Below are 23,189 nucleotides of genomic sequence, written 5' to 3' on the forward strand. Positions count from 1 at the left end.
ACCCCTTAATTTATGAGCATGAGTGTACTTACTTACAAAAAGTAAACTACAGATACGTGTGCACATCATTATGCTTTACAAAGGGACCGGTGCGAAACAATCCGTCCATAAGGGGCATCTCGGAAGTTATACTTCGAAAGGGCTACCTTGATATCTGTACGCAATTCCTCGTAAGTCTTGTGGCGAAGTTCAGCAACTTCAGGTCAAATTATTCCCTGTAATGGGTTGCCTGGCGTGGTAATGCCAGTGATTCGTAATGGCCATTTCAGTGGGGCTGACAACGTTGCTAAACCACGTCCAGTCTAGCGGGCTAGAAATTGTTCGGGTATCTCACACACCTGAATACCAAAGTGTGCTGGAGCTCTGCCCTACTGTTGGCCTACCTACACGTGATCCATGATTCTATTGCCCCTTGAGCTGAGGTCTTCACCGCATTTGCGACGTCTCGAATAAGAATTTCCATTCACGTACCCTTAATAACATATAACCCGATTAGTTATCGCGGCGACATCCAGGACCATACCCTGAGAAGAGACGGATTGCAACTCTTGCAGTGGGAATCAGAATGAAAAATGCTCCAATCGTAGCACAAAAAGAAGGCGATTATATCATGGGCAGAGGTGTATGTTGCCTGAAGCAAAAGCACGTTTGTCCCAAACAAGCTGGATAGCTTTAAAAGGTTTTGCCTTGTCGAAGCGACGGCGTAACGCACTCGTTATTTCTGGCATTGCTTGTTCTACACTCCTGGAAATGGAAAAAAGAACACATTGACATCGGTGTGTCAGACCCACCATACTTGCTCCGGACACTGCGAGAGGGCTGTACAAGCAATGATCACACGCACGGCACAGCGGACACAACAGGAACCGCTGTGTTGGCCGTCGAATGGCGCTAGCTGCGCAGCATTTGTGCATCGCCGCCGTCAGTGTCAGCCAGTTTGCCGTGGCATACGGAGCTCCATCGCAGTCTTTAACACTGGTAGCATGCCGCGACAGCGTGGACGTGAACCGTATGTGCAGTTGACGGACTTTGAGCGAGGGCGTATAGTGGGCATGCGGGAGGCCGGGTGGACGTACCGCCGAATTGCTCAACACGTGGGGTGTGAGATCTCCACAGTACATCGATGTTGTCGCCAGTGGTCGGCGGAAGGTGCACGTGCCCGTCGACCTGGGACCGGACCGCAGCGACGCACGGATGCACGCCAAGACCGTAGGATCCTACGCAGTGCCGTAGGGGACCGCACCGCCACTTCCCAGCAAATTAGGGACACTGTTGCTCCTGGGGTATCGGCGAGGAACATTCTCAACCGTCTCCATGAGGCTGGGCTACGGTCCCGCACACCGTTAGGCCGTCTTCCGCTCACGCCCCAACATCGTGCAGCCCGCCTCCAGTGGTGTCACGACAGGCGTGAATGGAGGGACGAATGGAGACGTGTCGTCTTCATCGATGAGAGTCGCTTCTGCCTTGGTGCCAATGATGGTCGTATGCGTGTTTGGCGCCGTGCAGGTGAGCGCCACAATCAGGACTGCATACGACCGAGGGACACAGGGCCAACACCCGGCATCATGGTGTGGGGAGCGATCTCCTACACTGGCCGTACACCACTGGTGATCGTCGAGGGAACACTGAATAGTGCACGGTACATCCAAACCGTCATCGAACCCATCGTTCTACCATTCCTAGACCGGCAAGGGAACTTGCTGTTCCAACAGGACAATGCACGTCCGCATGTATCCCGTGCCACCCAACGTGCTCTAGAAGGTGTAAGTCAACTACCCTGGCCAGCAAGATCTCCGGATCTGTCCCCCATTGAGCATGTTTGGGACTGGATGAAGCGTCGTCTCACGCGGTCTGCACGTCCAGCACGAACGCTGGTGCAACTGAGGCGCCAGGTGGAAATGGCATGGCAAGCCGTTCCACAGGACTACATCCAGCATCTCTACGATCGTCTCCATGGGAGAATTGCAGCCTGCATTGCTGCGAAAGGTGGATATACACTGTACTAGTGCCGACATTGTGCATGCTCTGTTGCCTGTGTCTTATGTGCCTGTGGTTCTGTCAGTGTGATCATGTGATGTATCTGACCCCAGGATTGTGTCAATAAAGTTTCCCCTTCCTGGGACAATTAATTCACGGTGTTCTTATTTCAATTTCCAGGAGTGTATATGTGGACGTTGGTGCGCGTGCGCACACACACACACACACACACACACACACACACACACACAGACTCTACTCGTCGTACCTCACAGTGTACCAAAAATGGTTTTCGGCAGCTTCAGATCAGGGATACCAATAAGAAACAGAATGGTATTTATTTACCCAGTTGTTCAAAGTAGTGAGGGGAACTGGGACTTCTCGGATGCTCTGCATATCAAACTTATCAATGCTACAAAATGAGCATTTTAAAAAAATCTAAATTTCTGTCAATGTTGAGGATCTACCATAACCCTCTTAAACATTATTAACAAAGTAGAGTGACGCGTGGTTCATACTGAGGCTGTATGACAGAACACATTGGAGTGAAGGTCGCGCATCGCGACATTTATCGCTGCGACACACTGGGATGACACGATATGCTGTAGGATGCGCAATGCGACTCGCCATACGACAATCAACGAGACAGCACGGATCACTTTTCTCTTTCGGCTTCACTTGCAACCGTGACCTCTTGCGAAGAATACGTTATTGTGGCTGGTCATTATTTAAAGGTGAAGAAACTGTAAAAGTAAGAGAAATGTACTGGGTGCACCCTTACAATGCTCTAAATACCATCCGTGGTTTCTGGTGAGCTGTCTTAACACGAACACATTTTCCATGATTTCTATAGAATGGATGTAGACAGTTTCCACCTTTTGAAGCAACTACTGTCAGTTACTCTGACAAAGCAAGACATAAATTTTCTACTTGCTATTCCTTCCGCTGAGAAGCTAGTCATTACGGCAAGGTAAGTTGGTTAAAGTGAGTGAACAACGTTAAAAGTTCCACCCTGAAAAGTTAATTTTTGGTACGCCACTCTACATTGCTACTTTACCCGATGTGGCACATGCATAAATAATCGTTCCAAATTGAAAAAGCTAGGATAGTATTTCTACAACTGCTCAGTCTGGCAGAGTGGTATATAATTCACTTTGAGGAATATTCTGAAGAAACGTTGCTGGGTTTGAAGTGAATCGGCAATGCCGGCCGGAGTGGCCGAGCGGTTCTAGGCTCTCCAGTCTGGAACCGCGCGACCGCTACGGTAGCAGGTTCGAATCCTGCCTCGGGCATGGATGTGTGTGATGTCCTTAGGTTAGTTAGGTTTAAGTAGTTCTATGTTCTAGGGGACTGATGACCTCAGAAGTTAAGTCCCACAGTGCTGAGAGCCATTTGAACCATTTTTGAATCGGCAATCGATGGTGTAGCAGTGGACGGTGAACTCTCTGTAGTGGTACACAGTGGGTTTGAGGAAATGGAAGAAGCCCATGATGATTAGGAAAAAGGCGACGTGTCCTCTATGCAGCTGCTCATTCACAAGTAAACATAATTTCGCTGTCAATTCTCTTTTACGGTAGCCGTAAAATCTCCTGAGATCAGGGAAAAGTGTGGAAAAGAACATCCAGCCTGCTGCGTCAACTAATCACTCCCTGTGTCTTTTCTTTTCAGTAAGTTGTTCCATATTCAGCGTCGGCTTGCATGGGGAGCATACGAACAAGAGAACCACAAGGCAACTCAGTAGCGCGCAAATCAGCCGGCAGTAACCTCGCCTGCGTCGTACAGCGGCCAACCGCGCCGCGGACAACGATAGATATACAGTATCTCACGTACTTTCTCGAGAGTGGAAAGAGGTGTCTCTCTCCTCTCACCATTACAAATAATTTCGATGTGTTACCAGAATTTCGCACGCAGCAATACATGTTCTAATACGCACCACACGTAAACTGGGCGGTCAGTACAGTCTTCACTGCAAACTTTTCAAAATATGTGTTGTGTTTTTCTTTAATTCGAAGTATCACAATAACTATGGGCAATAACGAACAGAAAACCAATTCATGTTCAAGCTGTGACGTCAGACTATAAGTGCGGAAAAATCAGTTGCTTTTACCGAATAGTTTCCTCAAAATCGCATTAGAAAGACTGCATAGCGGAGGACACAGGCGAATCCCAGAACAGTGTGATTTTTAAATTTCTTACACTGGAAGTTTTACTGACAAAGTAAGTACAGAGACTAATGTATCTTTGCTTCATAGGATGACTTGAAATTTCCCTACCTGTGTACCGTACGGCACAAATTGCGTGGAGCGACCAGCACTCCGTGTTACGCTGGGTAATACGACAGACGTTAAGTGCCGGTGTCGTACTGCTGTCGTCCCAGTGTGAACCAGTTAAGCCGCTTCCAACAATGTTTCTATGCGCCCCGCTAATGCGGACTGCTCCTCCGCCGCATCGCCAGTCGCATCGCATATCGTATCGCACTTGGTAAGGCCTCAGTGTGAACTGCCCTTAGGGGTGTTCTTTTACAACTCTTGGGAGCAGGACGGGCTGTAGTTGAACTTCGTGTTTTCCAGCCTTGTATCCCAACAGGCTGCGAGTGGGAATCCCAATTGGGAATTTTTGGAAGAGGATTAAAGTTCCGGAAATGACCAGGAAGGGAGACATCTCGAAAACCTTGGACAGACTGCGAGATTAGATCTATTTTATCCATCATATGGTCTTGAAGCTCTTGCTGTAGCCGTACTTCCGACAAAATCACTGAATGTAAGGCCCGTCTACTATGCGAACATTTATTTTTTATATGAATCCAGACATACTCCAGCACGTTTGTGCCATTATCAGCGGGTATTTACTCACTTCTTAATTATTATTCATTATTGCGTTATTCAGAACACTCTGTACATTATTGAATAATTGTAATTTCGAAAATCTACGTCAGTTGCATATTGATCTGTTGTTAGAATAAACGCACAAACACTCCACATGTAGCCGGCCGGGGTGGCCAAGCGGTTAAAGGCGCTACAGTCTGGAACCGCGCGACCGCGACGGTCGCAGGTTCGAATCCTGCCTCTGGCATGGATGTCTTTGATGTCCTTAGGGTAGTTAGGTTTAAGTAGTTCTAAGTTCTAGGGGACTGATGACCTTAGAAGTTAAGTCCCATAGTGCTCAGAACCATTTGAACTCCACATGTATTGGAGCACTTCACTCGCGAATAACACTGTTCCTTTCAAAACACAGTGTTAGTGTAGCTGCTGTGTGCAGTCGCAGTTATTTACGAGTGAAATTCTGCAAAATATGTGTAGTTTATTGGGTATGAATTTCAGTAACAGATGAAGGCTTATCGAAAGCTAATGAGAAGCTAAGCTACCATTATCCAAGTATCTGCAGAAGGTCCCACATAACCCAGTAATGCAGAATGAGAAGTGAGTGGAGAATACCAATTGACGAAGGCACAGAGGTGCTGAAACATATTTGGGTTTGCATGAGGAAACAGATGTTTGCATAAGATACCTTATATCAGAAACATTTTGTTGTATATGTGGGACTATGCTGTCCATTGTTCGAGTCAAAAGTAAAAAAATCCTTAGCGCAGGTGGCACTGTTCATGTTTAATGAAGGTTAAGAACGGCATAATAAAATAAACAGTTGTGTAAGTATTTTTATTAAAGACGGTCGATTCCGGTTCAGGATCCGACCATCATCGGGTACAAAAACTATGGTTATAAGCAGTTGGAACAACAGTTACAAGTTGTATACTGTTCCATTATAAAAATTAGTTGTGCTTGCATCACATACACGTTGTATCAGCCTCAAATTCTTGTGTGCGCTTGTCATCACCTTGTAATGTTGCTTATAACTGTTGTTTAGATTGTTTAGAAGAATAGCTGAAACTGTTTTTTGACTCGATGAGGGTCTGGTCCTAGACCGAAACCGATCGTGTTTAATATAAAAAAACCTATTGCTGCTGTGTATTTCATTATGTAAGTTAAAAAAAAGAATTTTGCGTGTGTGTGGTTGTGGAAGTCTGAGTAGGATAATGATGAGCCACACCGACTGCGATCTTCTCTCTCTGGCATGTCTCTGTCTGACCTCCACTTGTTTTCCAGTAATACACTACTGGCTATTAAAATTGCTACACCTAGAAGATGACGTACTACAGACGCGAAATTTAACAGACAGGAAGAAGATGCTGTGGTACGCAAATAATTAGCTTTCCAGAGCATTCAAACAAGGTTGGCGCCGGTGGCTACAGCTACAACGTGCTGACATGACGAACGTTTCCAACCGATTTCTCATACACAACCAGCAATTGACCGGCGTTCCCTGGTGAAACGTTGTTGTAATGCCTCGTGAAAGGAGGAGAAATGAGTACCATCACGTTTCCGACTTTGATAAAGGACGGATTGTAGCCTATCGCGATTACGGTTTATCATATCGCGACATTGCTGCTCGCGTTAGCCGATATCCAATGACTGTTGGCAGAATATGGAATCGGTGGGTTCAGGAGGGTAATACGGAACGCCGTGCTGGATCCCAACGGCCTAGTATCACTAGCAGTCGAGATGACAGGCATCTTATCCGCATGGCTGTAACGGATCGTGCAGCCACATCTCGACCCCTGAGTCAACAGATGGGGACGTTTGCAAGACAAAAAAAAAAAAAAAAAAATTGTTCAAATGGCTCTGAGCACTATGGGACCTAACTTCTGAGGTCATCAATCCCCTAGAACTTAGAACTACTTAAACCTAACTAACCTAAGGGCATCACACACATCCATGCCCGAGGCAGGATTCGAACCTGCGAAAGTAGCGGTCGCGCGGTTCCAGACTATAGCGCCTAGAACCGCTCGGCCCCTCCGGCCGGCGCAAGACAACAACCATCTGCAGGAATAGTTCGACGAGGTTTGCAGCAGCATGGTCCACCAGCTCGTAGACCACGGCTGCGGTTACACTTAACGCTGCATCACAGACAGGAGCGCCTGCGATGGTGTACTCAACGACGAACCTGGGTGCACGAATGGCAGAACGTGATGTCTTCGGATGAATTCAGGTTCTGTTTACAGCATCATGATGGTCGTATCCGTGTTTGGCGTCATCGCGGTGAACGCACATTGGAAGCGTGTATTCGTCATCGCCATACTGGCGTAGCACCCGGCGTGATGGTATGGGGTGCCATAGGTTACAGGTCTCGGTCACCTCTTGTTCGCATTGACGGCACTTTGAACAGTGGACGCTACATTTTAGATGTGTTACGACCCGTGGCTCTACCCCCATTTGATGCCTGCGAAACCCTACATTTCAGCACGATAATGCAGGACCGCATGTTGCAGGTCCTGTACGGGCCTTTCTGGATACAGAAAATGTTCGACTGCTGCCCTGGCCAGCACATTCTCCAGATCTCTCACCAACTGAAAACGTCTGGTCAATGGTGGCCGAGCAACTGGCTCGTCACAATACGCCAGTCACTACTCTTGATGTATTGTGGTATCGTGTTGAAGCTGCGTGGGCAGCTGTACCTGTACACGCCATCCTAACTTTGTTTGAGTCAACGCTCAGGCGTATCAAGGCCGTTATTACGGCCAGATGTGGTTGTTGTGGGTACTGATTTGTCAGGATCTATGCAACCAAATTGCGTGAAAATATAATCACATGTCGGTTCTAGTATAATATATTTGTCGAATGAATACCCGTTTATCATCTGCATTTCTTCTTGGTGTACCAGTAGTGTACTATCGGGGTCTTGGCTTGTTACTGACTTTTGCTCTCGACTGTCTGTTCAGGCGTGCGGCCCGGACATGTGCGGCGAGTACGGCCGTTGCAACAACTACCTGAGCGGCGGCGTCATCTTCTCGTCGTGCGCGTGCGTGCACGGCTACCGCGGATGGGGCTGCACCGACGCCTCGGCCATGACGTCGACGAGCGAGCTGCTGGTGGCGGCGCTGCTGCTGACGCTGTCCAACCTGTTCTTCGCGCCGGCCGTCGTGGTGGCGTGCCGGCACCGCTACTGGACCGAGGCGCTCGTCTACACGGCCACCATGTTCTTCTCGACCTTCTACCACGCGTGCGAGGCGGGCGAGGACGTGTACTCGTGGTGCATGATGCCGCTGGGCGTGCTGCAGTTCTGCGACTTCTACACGGCCATCCTGGCCGTCTGGGTGACGCTGGTGGCCATGGCGGACGTGCACCCCACCTTCCGCAGCCTGTGCCACGTGGCGGGCGCCATCGGCATCGCACTCGGCACCGAGTACGACCGCACCTCGCTCGCCGTCTTCATGTTCCCCGTCCTCGTAGGCGTCGCCATACTCGGTGAGTTCGCTAGGCAGGCGTCGCACATCCTGCCATTGCATCAGAATACATAGCCGTCGTCAAAAATGTATGCAACAAGGGGCGAGATTCAAAAGTTATCTTACTACACGTTATAAATTAAAGACGTCTGCCGCGTTTTATGCCTTTATGTAATCGCACCATTGGAACTACTATAGGAATTTTGATACAGATTTAAGATACACTACTGGCCACTAAAATTGCTACACCAAGAAGAAATGCAGATGATAATCGGGTATTCATTGGACAAATATATTATTCTAGAACTGACATGTGATTACATTTTCGCGCAATTTGGGTGCATAGATCCTGAGAAATCAGTACCCACAACAACCACCGCTGGCCGTAATAGCAGCCTTGATACGCCTGGGCATTGAGTCAAACAGAGCTAGAATGCCGTGTTCAGGTACAGCTGCCCATGCATCTTCAACACGATACCACAGTTCATCAAGAGTAGTAACTGGCGTATTGTGTCGAGCCAGTTGCTCGGCCACCATTGACCAGACGTTTCCAATTGGTGAGAGATCTTGAGAATGTTCTGGCCAGGGCAGCAGTCGAACATTTCCTGTATCCAGAAGGCCCGTACAGTACCTGCAACAGGCGGCTGTGCATTATCCTGCTGAAATGTAGGGTTTCGCAGGGATCGAATGAAGGGTAGAGCCACGGGTCGTAACACATCTGAAATGTAAAGTCCACTGTTCAAAGTGCCGTCAATGCGAACAATAGGTGACCGAGACGTGTAACCAATGGCACCCCATACCATCACGCCGGGTAATACACCAGTAAGGAGATGACGAATACACGCTTCCAGTGTGAATTGACCGCGATGTCGCCAAACACGGATGCAACCATCATGATGCTGTAAACAGAACATGGATTCATCCGAAAAAATGACGTTTTGCCATTCGTGCACCCAGGTTCGTCATTGAGTACAGCATCGCAGGCGCTCCTGTCTGTGACGCAGCGTCAAGGGTAACCGCAGCCATGGTCTACAAGCTGATAGTCCATGCTGCTGGAAACGCCGTCGAATTGTTCATGCAGATGGTTGTTGTCTTGCAAACATCCCCATCTGTTGACTCAGGGATCGAGACTTGGCTGCACGATCCGTTACAGCCATGTGGATAGAATGTCATCTCGACTGCTAGTGATACGAAGCCGTTGGGATCCGGCACGGCGTACCCTCCTGAACCCACCGATTCCATAATCTGCTAACAGTAATTGGATCTCGACCAACGCGAGCAGCAATGTCGCGATGTGATAAACCGCAATCGCGATAGGCTACAATCCGACCTTTATCAAAGTCGGAAACATGATGGTACGCATTTCTCCTCCTTACACGAGGCATCACAACAATGTTTCACCAGGAAACGCCGGTCAACTGCTGTTTGTGTATGAGAAATCGGTTGGAAACTTTCCTCATGTCAGCACGTTGTAGCTGTAGCCACCGGCGCCAACCTTGTGTGAATGCTCTGGAAAGCTAATCGTTTGCATATCAGAGCAACTTCTTCCTGTCGTTAAATTTCGCGTCTGTAGCACGTCATCTTCGTGGTGTATAATAGACCGATGCACGAGGAAGATTTGTGTACAGTATGTACATAATTTACGGTACTATTGCTACACCAGAGAAGTCGTCCTACTGTAGACACTTACAAGGAAACGTCACCAACTTGATTTCATTTTTTGAGGGAAAAAAAACACACTTGCAAGATATCAACCCCAGCAATCAGTCTCGAGGGAAAATTTGGATGATAATTCTGATAGCGCGCAGTTATGGCGTTCTGAAAATACAGCTTTTCAACTTCGCACGCACCAGTTGTTCGTCACTCGCTCTGCCCCACTGCAACCGCTTAATGTCCGAGCGCGAAGTACTGCAGAGTGGAGTGACAACTAGAGCTCTCCTACTCGCGTGCTGTTGAAGGATAGAAGAAATAAAGGAATGAAGGTTGGGTTTAACGTCCCGTAGACATCAAGTTCATTAGAGACGGAGCACGAGATCGAAAGGTCGAATTGCTTAAGGACAGGGAAGGAAATCGGCCGTGCCCTTTCAAAGGAACCATCCCGGCATCTGCCTGGAGCGATTTAGGGAAATCACGGAAAACCTAAATCTGCATGGCCGGAGATAGGTTTGAGCCGTTTTCATCCCGAATGTGAGTCGAGTATTTTTACCACTGTGCCACGTTGCTCGGTTGAAGGTTAGAGAACAGGATGGGGAAAGTGGACACATTAGACCAGCTTGTTTTGAATTTTTTTTTTTCTTGATTGTATTTCAATTCCCCTTGGGGCGGGCTGGGAGCAGCATATGTGCTGCTCTTCTGCCGTAAGACATAAAACATACAATTGAAGACATTTAAAAATAACATAAAAGAGAAAACATGGTGGACATAGATATAAAAAAGGGGGTAACATTATGGAAGACAATAGACAAAAAGGAGTGACAGTAAAACGGAGATTAAAACCGTAAAAAAGTAGCGCACACAAAAAACCACACAGTGGGACAATTAAAAGAACACAAGGCGAAGTATGACCGGAGCACAAAAGTATCGACGGACGACGTAGCACATGACAATCACTGACAGTAACACGATGTACAAGTCCAGCACATAGTTGAAAACACACCTTTCGATGCACAGGAGAACAGCTCTAAACACAACACGGATGTAGCACACTGATGACGAGCAAAACACACGATCTGCCTGGGGCATGGAGATGAGGGGGGAGGGAGGGAGGGTTGAAATGTTGTTCGAGAATACATGTAATTTTACGCAAAAAATAATAAATAGTATGGCATATAATACGTCAACCTCATAGACATAAATGTTCAATAGTATTTTCACGATATTCTCATATTGGCATTCTGGAGCTATACAGGAGTGAACATTAATAAAATCGACAAACTCCTGGGACGGATTCCTGACTCGAAATGGAATGTTCTACGAACATGTGTCTGGAAATGTATCGTTACCACGATAGATGGCGCTAACTAGTGAAAGTTATTCTGACCACGTGGCAGTGCGCTGTAGGCGGTGTGATTGACGCAGCGTATAGTAAGCAACATTATGGTCCGGTATGCACGTCGGGAACAAGCAAAGGTGGTGTTTATGTAAGCCAAGTAGCTGGAAACTGTTGATAGGCAGCACGGCTATACCACAACAAGTACTCTTACAGACACCAACCGCATCACACAACATTTCGAGCCTCTTTTGGATCCTTTGTCAGACGAAAGTACAGGGAAGCGGCGGACTGTAGTTTCTACAGGATACTGAGATGAACCCTAGTACAAGCTCCAGGTAAGTAGCTCGCCAACATGGTGTAAGCCAACGTACGATTAAGTGTATCCTGCATAAGAACTATCCCTATCACCTACAACGATTGCAAGGTTTATCAGCAGCGCATTTCCCTCTACGGGAAGGATGTTGTAGATGGTTTCTGCACCACAGCATCACAGTTAAGGGATTTCTGACATCGTCCTCTTTACCGACAAGCAACCTTTACCAGAAGCCATGGAGGCCACTGTGAACATCTGTTGTGACGTAGATCCGATGCAGCTCTGCGCTGTGTTCCACGGCGATTTGTTGTCGTTGCACGCACACCATCCATTTCCGAATACGTGTTCGTAGGATCTTTTTTCCTCCATTTCCAGTCAGGAAACGATCCCTGCAGTTTATCGGTTTTGTTAATATGCACCCTGTAGAGATACCTCAAAGTCGAAAAGAAAAAAAAAAAAAAAATGGTTCAAATGGCTCTGAGCACTATGGGACTTAACATCTGTGGTCATCAGTCCCCTAGAACTTAGAACTCCTTAAACCTAACTAACTTAAGGACATCACACACATCCATGCCCGTGGCAGTATTCGAACCTGCGACCGTACCAGTCGCGCGGTTCCGGATTGCGCGCCTAGAACCGCTAGCGAAATGAACAAACTTAAGTAACTGAAGAATTATTATGAAATGAGGTTAATGATTTTCGACTTACAGTTAAAGCATGTCAGTCACGTTTCCGCAGAGCATCTCCTAAAGATGTGCACAACTTTAATAATGCCAGCTTTAAAATCCAAAAGAAACACAACAGCTACGCGAAGTTTAAAAGCTGTACTTTCAGTAGGTCATAATGCAAACTATCAGGATGATTATGGCCCAAATTTTGGGGGCGGAATCGATATCTGGGTCTGATACTGGCATGAGTGTTTTTTTTCTCCATGAAATATGAGGTCACGTTGGTAAAATTTCCTTGTTAGTGCTACCTGTGCGAAGCCGGGGTGGGTGGCTAGCATTTTCATATCACTGATTTTGAAAATGTATCGTGTCCAAGAACTAAATGTCAATACGGCCAGAATTTTAAAAAATGCACTAAACGTCTAACGCAGTAAGTCAAGTACTGAAATTAGAAACTATGTGTCTTGAGACAGCCTAAGTCGTGGTGCGGAAAATGCCCAGACTATGCTACTAAATTTCGGGTGCGCTTCCGCATAAATTCGACTTCTGCTAGTATTTCGGCTGTGTATCGTTCAGCCATCTTTAGAGTGAGGTGAAAGACTAACGTTCCAACATGTGCTCCGTCCTTTTAAACTCGCGGACCACGCCACTACGCTTACCGCCACAGATATGCGACAGAGACGTTGATCGGCCGCAAAGAAGTACAGTGTGGCTGCGAATTCGATTCACGCTGGCATAGCGATGTATCACTGAGTTGGACTGTCGCTACATCTTTGCAAGTTGTAACCTCAACGTCGCTGTGGAAATCCCTGTTACGCAGTCGTCTTCCTGCTCCAAGCAGAGAGCCACTGGGTGCCATGTCTGGAGAATACGGAGATTGAGACAAAAATTTCCTAGACCAAAGAAGCAGAATGTATGTGTGTACGCCCTCTATAGTTGAGTGGGGGAGTTGTTTCGGACTTCCTATTGACAGCGTTCTGCTTTTGTGTCTGTCCCTGGTACGAACACGTAATCGGTAACCAAAGTCAAGTTCGTATTGAGCTGGCCACTGGAGGACTGCCAGTACCGGTAACCAGAAATTCCAAAGTCAGTGTCGGTATCCTTACAGACGCTGTGCGTGATTAATGAGTATACATTCTGCTTTACTGTGGGATACTGGGCGATGGCGGCTTGTTTAGCGTATTGGCTGTGAGTGGGTGAGCCCGTGTACAAGCCTTCAGCAGTTCCGGTGGTCCGGGTTGCCAGGTGCTCAGTTTCTTACCGAAATTTTCGGTATTTCACCACTATGTTCCATGATATGTACCAAAGTACACATATTACGGTACGGTTAGTATTCAATTCATATCACTGTCAGAGTTCATGGATTTGCAATGTGAAATCAATGAAGATGTGATTTGCCGTTGTCAGCCAATTACAAAATCGAGTTTCTACGTCCATAAGCTTGTTTCGTGGAAGTATTTTAAACGGAGAAGAAACGCCTAACACAAAAAAATCATCAAAAGACAATGGCTTTTCCATGCAGCAATAAAGATATGGAAAGTGTCTTGTGTACGTAAATCATTCGTTGTTGAGTGTCGATTTGGCAAAAACAGCGTTCTTTTTAATTTTAAGTTTGGAATATGCCGCGGCTTGTATATTGTTGAAAGCTTTTCTAGCAATATACAGTGTGGTTGGGAATATTTCGAAAACAACGCATCGTACGAAAAAAAAATATAGCTGAAAAGTTAACGTTAGTAAAGGGGACATCTGTCTGTGCTGTAATTTGCCACTCCTAACCACCTCTCCAACTGTGTGTTTTCAAATGAGACCCCCCCCCATTTTTATTATATATTCAGATTCTACTCAAAGTGATGTTTCCCATAGTCGACAAATACCAAATATGCCTGGTTTTGCAATTAAGAAATGACTCATTTGATTCTGCATTTTATTTGCGATGTAAACGTACACGTTTGTGTCCTAACATTAGATATTTACATTCGAAATTTACTTGAGTGTTGCAAATTTGATTGAACAGTACACTACGGTTAGCAGTTTCCGTGTGTGGTTAGAAACTACGTTTGGTATCATGGATAGTAACAACAACATGGATGTAATAGTTTCCTCTTCCTATCGGAATGCTTTATTTCGGTGAGTCCCCTTGCGTCTCACCATTTGAGTGCTTGATTTCTGTGCGTATCCGTGGCAGCTGCGCCTGCCACAGTCACGTCATGGACATTTTACCTTATTACAAGGGGTTTATGTTCCGGTAGCCGCGTAGCGGTTTCCGCAAGAGTTACGTCGGATGGATGGAAACACACCGATATCTGTCACCCTGATGGCAGGGTTCGAGGACAGCCATTATGGTTTTGGTACTCACTACAATCAATCGCGCGGGGAACAGAAAACTTAAGTTACCTTGCAGGCAGTGTATTTGCCACAAATGTCAATATCCAGCCATATTATTTGTACGGTACAATCCCATTTGCAGCACTCAAGTAACGTTTGAACGTCAGTATCTACCATTGGAACACAAAGGTTTACAAATGGCTCTGAGCACTATGGGACTTAACATCTGAGGTTATCGGTCCCCTAGAACTTAGAACTACTTAAACCTAACTAACCTAAGAACATCACACACATCCATGCCCGAGACGGGATTCGAACCTGCGACCGTAGCAGTCGCGCGGTTCCGTACTGAAGTGCATAGAACCGCTCGGCCACAGCGGCCGGCTGAAAGGTTTACATTTATGACGTAAATTAAGTGTGGAATCAAATACGTCATATATTAATTGCAAAAACAAGCACGTTTGATATCTGTCGATTACAGCGCCATCGACCACGAATCGAAAATAGTGATTTCTGTAAATATTACGTAGTTTTTGGCGTAGTGGTGGATTTGGGGGGGGGGGGGGGGGGGAGATCGGGGGAGACCGATGGTAGCAAAAAAGAAGGGGCGTCATTTCTCAGTTCTTGCCTAGAGCGGTGAAACACCTAGCAATGGCTCACGTAATGTTGACAACTGCTGTGTTTACAGTACGCGAGCAATGTTTGTAAATTATGACACAGATTATTTCGCGGAAGCAATGTGAGGCATGTATACTCTTCGGAATCTCTAACGTTAGTGTTTATCATTGATTGCAACATACCCGCATGAATATGACTTAAAAGTCGTAATCGCGACTGTAGAAATTATAGGAAGCGTGTTTTTTAAGTAAGTACCGTTTTGAAATTAAAAAAAAGACTTGCTAATATATCTCAATAATTTTATTTTTACATGAAAGTCTGTACCTTAATCTACGCACTGACGCCATTACAGTCTGATTTTTCCTTGTTTACGTTGTGTTCTGAGTGTTTAAGATGCCTCCAATAATCGTGAGTCCCGCCGACTGTGAAGTACGGGCTGGTATAAGATTTCTTAGTGCTAAATGCCTAAAAGCGATCGATATTAATCGTTAGATCTGTGCAGTTTACGGAGGAAACATTATGAGTGATGGAATGGTAAGAAAGTGGGTGAGAGCATTTAAAGGTGGACGCACAATTATGCATGATGAGTGGGCGTCCTTCGGTCGTTAATGAAAGTTTGGTGCAGGAAGTGGACAATAAGGTGAGAGAAAACAGACGCTTTACGATTTCCTCCTTGCGGGATGACTTTCCTAATGTTTCTCGTAGTGTTTTGTATGGCATTGTGACGGAGGACTTGAATTACCGAAAATTGTGCGCACGTTGCGTACCGAAAATGTTGACGGATGTGCACAAAACCAAACGTTTAGACAGTGCATTGACTTTCCTGGAGCGGCACCACAACTACGGTAATGATTTCTTAAGCCAACTTGTTACGGTTGATGAAACATGGGTGGCCTACGTCACACCAGAATCAAAGCAACAGTCCATGGAAGTTGAGCAAGGGCATCGTTTTGCTGCAAGACAACGCCCGTCCACATGTGGCGAATCAAACCAAAGATCTCATCACATCTTTTCGATGGGAAACTCTAGATCACCCTCCGTACAGCCCCGATCTTGCGCCCAGTGACTACTGCACTTGAGGAAAAACCTGGGCGGTCAGCGCCTTCAAGACGATGACGAAGTCAAAACAGTGGTGATGCAGTGGTTAAAAAGTCAGGCGGCAGACTTCTATGAGGAGGGTATTCAAAAACTGGTACAACGTTCTACATCTACATCTACATACATACTCCGCAATCCACCATGCGGTGCGTGGCGGAGGTTACCTCGTACCACAACTAGCATCTTCTCTCCCTGTTCCGTTGTAGCCGTGCGGTTCTAGGCGCTTCAGTCTGGAACCACCTGACCGCTACGGTCGCGGGTTCGAATCCTGCCCGGGCATGGATGTGTGTGATGTCCTTAGGTTAGTTAGGTTTAAGGAGTTCTAAGTTCTAGGGGACTGATGGCCACAGATGTTAAGTCCCATAGTGCTCAGAGCCTTTTTTTCTCCCTGTTCCACTCCCAAACAGAACGAGGGAAAAATGACTGCCTATATGCCTCTGTACGAGCCCTAATCTCTCTTATCTTATCTTTGTGGTCTTTCCGCGAAGTATAAGTTGGCGGCAGTAAAATTGTACTGCAGTCAGCCTCAAATGCTGTTTCTCTAAATTTCCTCAGTAGCGATTCACGAAAAGAACGCCTCCTTTCCTCCGGAGACTCCCATCCGAGTTCCTGAAGTATTTCCGTAACACTCGCGTGATGTTCAAACCTACCAGTAACAAATCTAGCAGCCCGCCTCTGAATTGCTTCTATGTCCTCCCTCAGTCCGACCTGATAGGGATCCCAAACGCTCGAGCAGTACTCATGAATAGGTCGTATTAGTGTTTTATAAGCGGTCTCGTTTACAGATGAACCACATCTTCCCAAAATTCTACCAATGAACCGAAGACGACTATCCGCCTTCCCCACAACTGCCATTACATGATTGTCCCACTTCATATCGCTCTGCAATGTTACGCTCAAATATTTAATCGACGTTACTGTCAAGCGCTACACTACTAATGGAGTATTAAGACATTACGGGATTCTTTTTCCTATTCATCTGCATTAACTTACGTTTTCCTATACTTCGAGTTAGCTGCCATTCTTTACGCCAATCACAAATCCTATCCAAGTCATCTTGTATCCTCCTACAGTCACTCAACGACGACGCCTTCCCGTGCACCACAATATCATCAGCAAACAGCCGCACATTGCTATCCACCCTATCGAAATGATCATTTATGTAGATAGAAAACAACAGCGGACCTACCACACTTCCCTGGGGCACTCCAGATGATACCCTCACCTCCGATGAACACTCACCATCGAGGACAACGTACTGGGTTCTATTACTTAAGAAGTCTTCGAGCCACTCACATATTTGGGAACCAAACCCATATGCTCGTACCCTAGATAGGAGTCTGCAGTGGGGCACCGAGTCAAACGCTTTCCGGAAGTCAAGGAATATGGCATCCGTCTGATACCCTTCATCCATGGTTCGCAAGATATGTGAAAAAAGGGCGAGTTGCGGTTCGCAGGGGCGATGCTTTCTAAAGCCGTGTTGATGCATGGACAGCAACTTCTCTGTCTCAAGGAAATTCATTATATTCGAACTAAGAATATGTTCGAGAACCCTGCAACAAACCGATGTTAAGGATATTGTTCTGTAATTTTGAGGATCTGTCCTTCTACCCTTCTTATATACAGGCGTCACCTGCGCTTTTTTTCAGTCGCTCGGGACTTTACGTTGGGCAAGAGATTCGCGATAAATGCAAGCTAAGTAAGGAGCCAATGCAGTAGAGTACTCTCTGTAAAACCGAATTGGAATCCCATCAGGACCTGGCGATTTATTTATTTTCAACCCATTCAGCTGCTTCACAACCCCAGGGATGTCTATCACTACGTCCTCCATACGGGAATCTGTACGATACTCATCTACATCTACATCCATACTCCACAAGCTACCTGACGCTGTGTGGCGGAGGGTACCTAGAGTACCTCTATCGGTTCTCCCTTCTATTCCAGTCTCGTATTGCTCGCGGAAAGAAGGATTGTCGGTATGCCTCTGTGTGGGCTCTGAGCTCTCTGATTTTATCCTCATGGTCTCTTCGCGAGATATACGTAGGAGGGAGCAATATACTGCTTGACTCGTCGGTGAAGGTATGTTCTCGAAACTTCAACAAAAGCCCGTACCGAGCTACTGAGCGTCTCTCCTGCAGAGTCTTCCACTTGATTTGCGATTGCTAAATGATCCTGTAACGAAGCGCGCTGCTCCCCGTTGGATCTTCTCTATCTCTTCTATCAACCCTATCTGGTACGGATCCGACACTGCTGAGCAGTATTCAAGCAGTGGGCGAACAAGCGCACTGTGACAAACTTCCATTGTTTTCGGATTGCATTTCCTTAGGAAATACAATTCCTTAGGAAATACTTAGAGAGACTTAGAGATAGCTTTAGACTTAGAGGTAGCTTTTGACAATGTTGACTGGAAAACTCTCTTTCAAATTCTGAAGTTGGCAGGGGTGGTTGGGAAGGGAGTGAGACAGGGTGGTAGCCTATCCCCGATGTTGTTCAATCTGTATTTTCGGCAAGCAGTGAAGGAAACAAAAGAAAAATTTGGAGTAGGTATTAAAATCCATGGAGAAGAAATAAAAACTTTAAGGTTCGCCGATGACATTGTAATTCGGTCAGAGACAGCAAAGGACTGGGAAGAGCAGTTGAATGGAATGGATAGTGTCTTGAAAGGAGGATATAAGATGAACATCAACAAAAGCAAAACGAGGATAATGGAATGCAGTCGAATTAAGTCGGGTGACGCTGAGGGAATTAGATTAGGAAATGAGACACTTAAAGTAGTAAAGGAGTTTTGCTATTTGGGGAGCAAAATAACTGATGATGCTCGAAGTAGAGAGGATATCAAATCTAGACTGGCAATGGCAAGGAAAGCGTTTCTGAAGAAGAGAAATTTGTTAACATCGAGTATAGATTTAAGTGTCAGGAAGTCATTTCTGAAAGTATTTGTATGGAGTGTAGCCATGTATGGAAATGAAACATTGACGATAAATAGTTTGGACAAGAAGAGAATAGAAGTTTTCGAAATGTGGTGCTACAGAAGAATGCTGAAGATTAGATGGGTAGATCATATAACTAATGAGGAGGTATTGAATAGGATTGGAGAGAAGAGAAGTTTGTGGCACAACTTGACTAGAAGAAGGGCTCGGTTGGTAGGACATGTTCTGAGGCATCAAGGGATCACCAATTTAGTATTGTAGGGCAGCGTGGAGGGTAAAAAACGTAGAGGGAGACCAAGAGATGAATACACCAAGCAGATTCAGAAGGATGTAGGTTGCAGTAGGTACTGGGTTGGCTGGCTCTGAGCACTATGGGACTCAACATCTTAGGTCATAAGTCCCCTAGAACTTAGAACTACTTAAACCTAACTAACCTAAGGACATCACACACACCCATGCCCGAGGCAGGATTCGAACCTGCGACCGTAGCAGTCCCGCGGTTCCGGACTGCAGCGCCAGAACCGCTAGACCACCGCGGCCGGCAGTAGGTACTGGGAGATGAAGAAGCTTGCACAGGATAGAGTAGCATGGAGGGCTGCATCAAACCAGTCTCAGGGCTGAAGACCACAACAACAACAACAACATCTTAGCATGTCTTTTTTTTTAAATTTCAAAACTGCACTTACTTAAAAAGCACGCCTCGTAGTAAATAATGCTTTGGGTTGCGAACGTTTTGTCATTTAATAAAGACGGGAAGGCTTAAATTAGTGACCACAAGCCATTTCCCACTCATCTTGGACTCCCCAATGATGTATACAACTTGTGAGTCTCGACTGCAAGGCGGTGCCCGTCGTGTTGCAGGCGCGTCGTGGGGGTCGCGGTGCCGGCGGCGGCGCCGCTGCTACCCCACGGCCTCGTACTGGCGGTGGCGCGCGCCGCCCGGCCTCGCGCTCGTGCTGGTGGGCGTCGTCTGCTACGCCTTCCTGCAGACGCGCCAGAACTACAAGTACGTGCACAGCGCGTGGCACGCCGTCATGGCGCTCGCAGTCGTCTTCCTGCTGCCCCGCAAGCCGGGCCGCCAGTCGGCCGCCCTCCGGGTCGACGACACGCCCGACGAGGAAGCCACGCCCACCGACCGCAGGCCCTTCTGGAACAAGTCGGTCCGCGGCTGGCGCAAGCGCAGCGTGTGACTGCTGCGTCGCTTCGGGTGGCCGGAGCCGCCGGTGCGGTGCGCGGGCCTGCCGATCGCTGCGGCATGACGTAGGAAGGCTGTCCTACTCCTGCCTCCTTCCTGTAACAGCTCCGTAGGCAACTGAAGGCGCCGCTGTGTGAGCTTCTCGCTGCAGGATAGTAACGGCACAATGAGAAGTAGATGAAAAGTAGCACACTTTTCGCATAAATTACTCGAAAACACTGCCTCTCCGTACGTCTACATACAGGGATAGACGAAAATGTTAAATTGTTTCAACTGCCTCCGTTATTTTTCTATTGTGTGCATGTGTGTGTGTATGTGTCGCATTTCAGCCACTTGCTGCAGTTTACAGTGCTGTGATAAAATGAAAATATCAGCTCCCCCTCTTTTGTATGTACAATATTCTGAATACATCCTCAAATCCGTTCCTACAACGAATTTCTCACTTCTGGTTTGCAGCCTCATTGTGATGGGTTTATAAATCGGAATCGTGCACAGGTCACCTTCAGTTTCTGTTAAAATTTTACGACGTCTTTAATTTTTGTTTATCGGAAATTTAACTCACAATATGTATTACAGGCCGAAAGCTTAATGGTGTAAAAAGAATTTGAAGCTCCCCCCCCAGTATTTCATTTTATTTAATTTTTACAGAGTAAAGCATTTAATTTGTGTTTTATATTCCAGAAAACATGGCTTGATTCATTGGATTTTCTGGGTAATGGTACGCTTTGTACCTACCAATAACTGTGCACAAAAACATCCATATGCTATATGTAACAAATGTCAAATGATATACAAACACCAGTTATACAACTCAAAATGACGTTATGTCAGTTACACAATTCAAGACTTCTTCTCATTGTTACTATTGCTTCAGATTTCGCATGAAATGTCCAAGACAGTTATGATTTTGGCTGTACTTGACAGTCTGAAAAGCCTTATAAATTGCCTGCTTTATAATATGACAGTGAGCAATACACTCAGACTCAAACCAGAATGCTAGTGGCACGTGTCTGTTGTTCTTTGCTACCAGTTTTCAGCCATGTTGGTATCCATACTGAGTATAGAATGTAAAATATGGTTTAGTAACACATTGTATGAGATAAAATATCTATGGAGGTATTCGTCTTGAACCAGGAAATAAATTATATCCTATTGTTGCTAGTTTATATTTGAGAGGATAAGCAGTGGAAGTATAAATGAAAGAGAAACTTATTTTACAAAGATTTGATGCTCCTCTTGATGTTCTTTTGATACAACCCAATTTCGAAACAGTAATTGTTTGTTAGTTAAATAAACTGTATCCTTCTATAAAAAGCAAGTAAATTACTGTACTTGTAATACTTCCAGTTCATTGAAATATGACCAAGCAAAGTGTGTGCCTGGAGGACAACAGTGTGTTTGGAATTGCTTGGTATGCAGAATTTTCAAAATTTCACCATTTTGTACACTTTTATATGTTTTCACTGGGGAGCACATGAAACGGAGTGTGAAATATCGTATCGTATCTCTGTGGTTCAAGTTCCCTTTTCCTATATAGGTACCTAAGACCATCTATATCTCTATGAAGTCCAATACCACTGTCTCTCTCTCTCTCTCTCTCTCTCTCCCTCCCTCCCTCTCTCCCTCCCTCTCTCTCCCCCCCCCCCTCTCCCCCCCCCCCCTCTCTCTCTCTCTCTCTCTCTCTCTCTCTCTCTCTCTCTCTCTCTCTCTCTCTCTCTGTGTGTGTGTGTGTGTGTGTGTGTGTGTGTGTGTGTGTGTGTGTGTGTGTGTGTGTGTCTATCAGTCTCTTGCACGTTAGTGCATGCACAAGAGCAAAGTGCGCATGCGCATGCGCATGCGTACACACACACACACACACACACACACACACACACACACACACACACACACACACCTTCTTTTGTTTAAGCACAGAATACATCACATAAGGAAATTTGCCTGGAGGGTTGTTATTTTTTTACAGATCGAGTTTCAAAGGACAAAAAAATTATAATTTGCATAGAAAAGAAACCATCATAACACACAAACAAAGTTTCCCAATATGGGAATCGACTCGTCCACTGTAACCTCTTGCACCTCTCTTATTATTCCCATCTCCCTCCCACTGTCTCTTTAATTTCTTATTGTTGGTCTTCAGATTTATCTATTTACCCCTAGCACTTACATATCTGCTGCTTGCATTTCTTCTTCAGTTTCAAAGAGGATAAGTTTCTGTAAACTTTTTATATTTTGTGAATCTGTTGCTTACACAAACACTCACATGTATACATTCAAAGCAGTATCAAGAGTTAATGGCACTGCTATTTGCTCTTAAGAATTATTCTTGCATAGTATCAAAGCACTAATGTGTAATAATCATTTTCAACCATTTCACAGCTACTGCCACAAGAAGGCAGTTTTTCCTTCATTTTGATTTGCTGATATATACATCTCTGTTGTCCATATATGTTGTTGAACGTCATGTACTGACCTTCCATTAAATTATCGCTCAATCTTTTGTTACCTCAAGGAATCGACCAAATGTGTTCCTTGGTCCATCTATTCCCCAGTGTACATGTTTTGCTCCATATACACCTTACCATTGCTCACTAACAGCTGTGAGATTTTGAGTGGTTTCTTATTAAAACAGTAACACTTTATTAATTTATTTGTTGCTGTTTTTTGTCATCATAGTTCGTTTGTAATACAGCTGGCTGACACATACAGTGTCATTGCGTTGAGTGTAAATGAAGCAGCAGAAGGACACTTCTTTGCTTTATGTACATGCCCTCCTCATTCACTTGATTGTTTGCA

At 45.8% G+C, this 23,189-nt stretch overlaps 1 protein-coding gene across 1 annotated transcript in view; it reads left to right on the forward strand.

Moving 5' to 3' along the window:
• The window catches only part of LOC126188428 (post-GPI attachment to proteins factor 6), a 136,740-nt gene extending 116,349 nt beyond the window's left edge, over positions 1 to 20,391 (forward strand). The window contains exons 2-3 of the mRNA XM_049930031.1: positions 7,754 to 8,279; positions 20,063 to 20,391. Coding sequence (XP_049785988.1) covers positions 7,754 to 8,279; positions 20,063 to 20,391 — 855 coding nt within the window. The remainder of the gene's footprint in view (positions 1 to 7,753; positions 8,280 to 20,062) is intronic.
• Positions 20,392 to 23,189: the final 2,798 nt, after the last annotated feature.

Source organism: Schistocerca cancellata, chromosome 5, assembly GCF_023864275.1.
Source record: "Schistocerca cancellata isolate TAMUIC-IGC-003103 chromosome 5, iqSchCanc2.1, whole genome shotgun sequence".
In the NCBI taxonomy this organism is placed as follows: domain Eukaryota; kingdom Metazoa; phylum Arthropoda; class Insecta; order Orthoptera; family Acrididae; genus Schistocerca; species Schistocerca cancellata.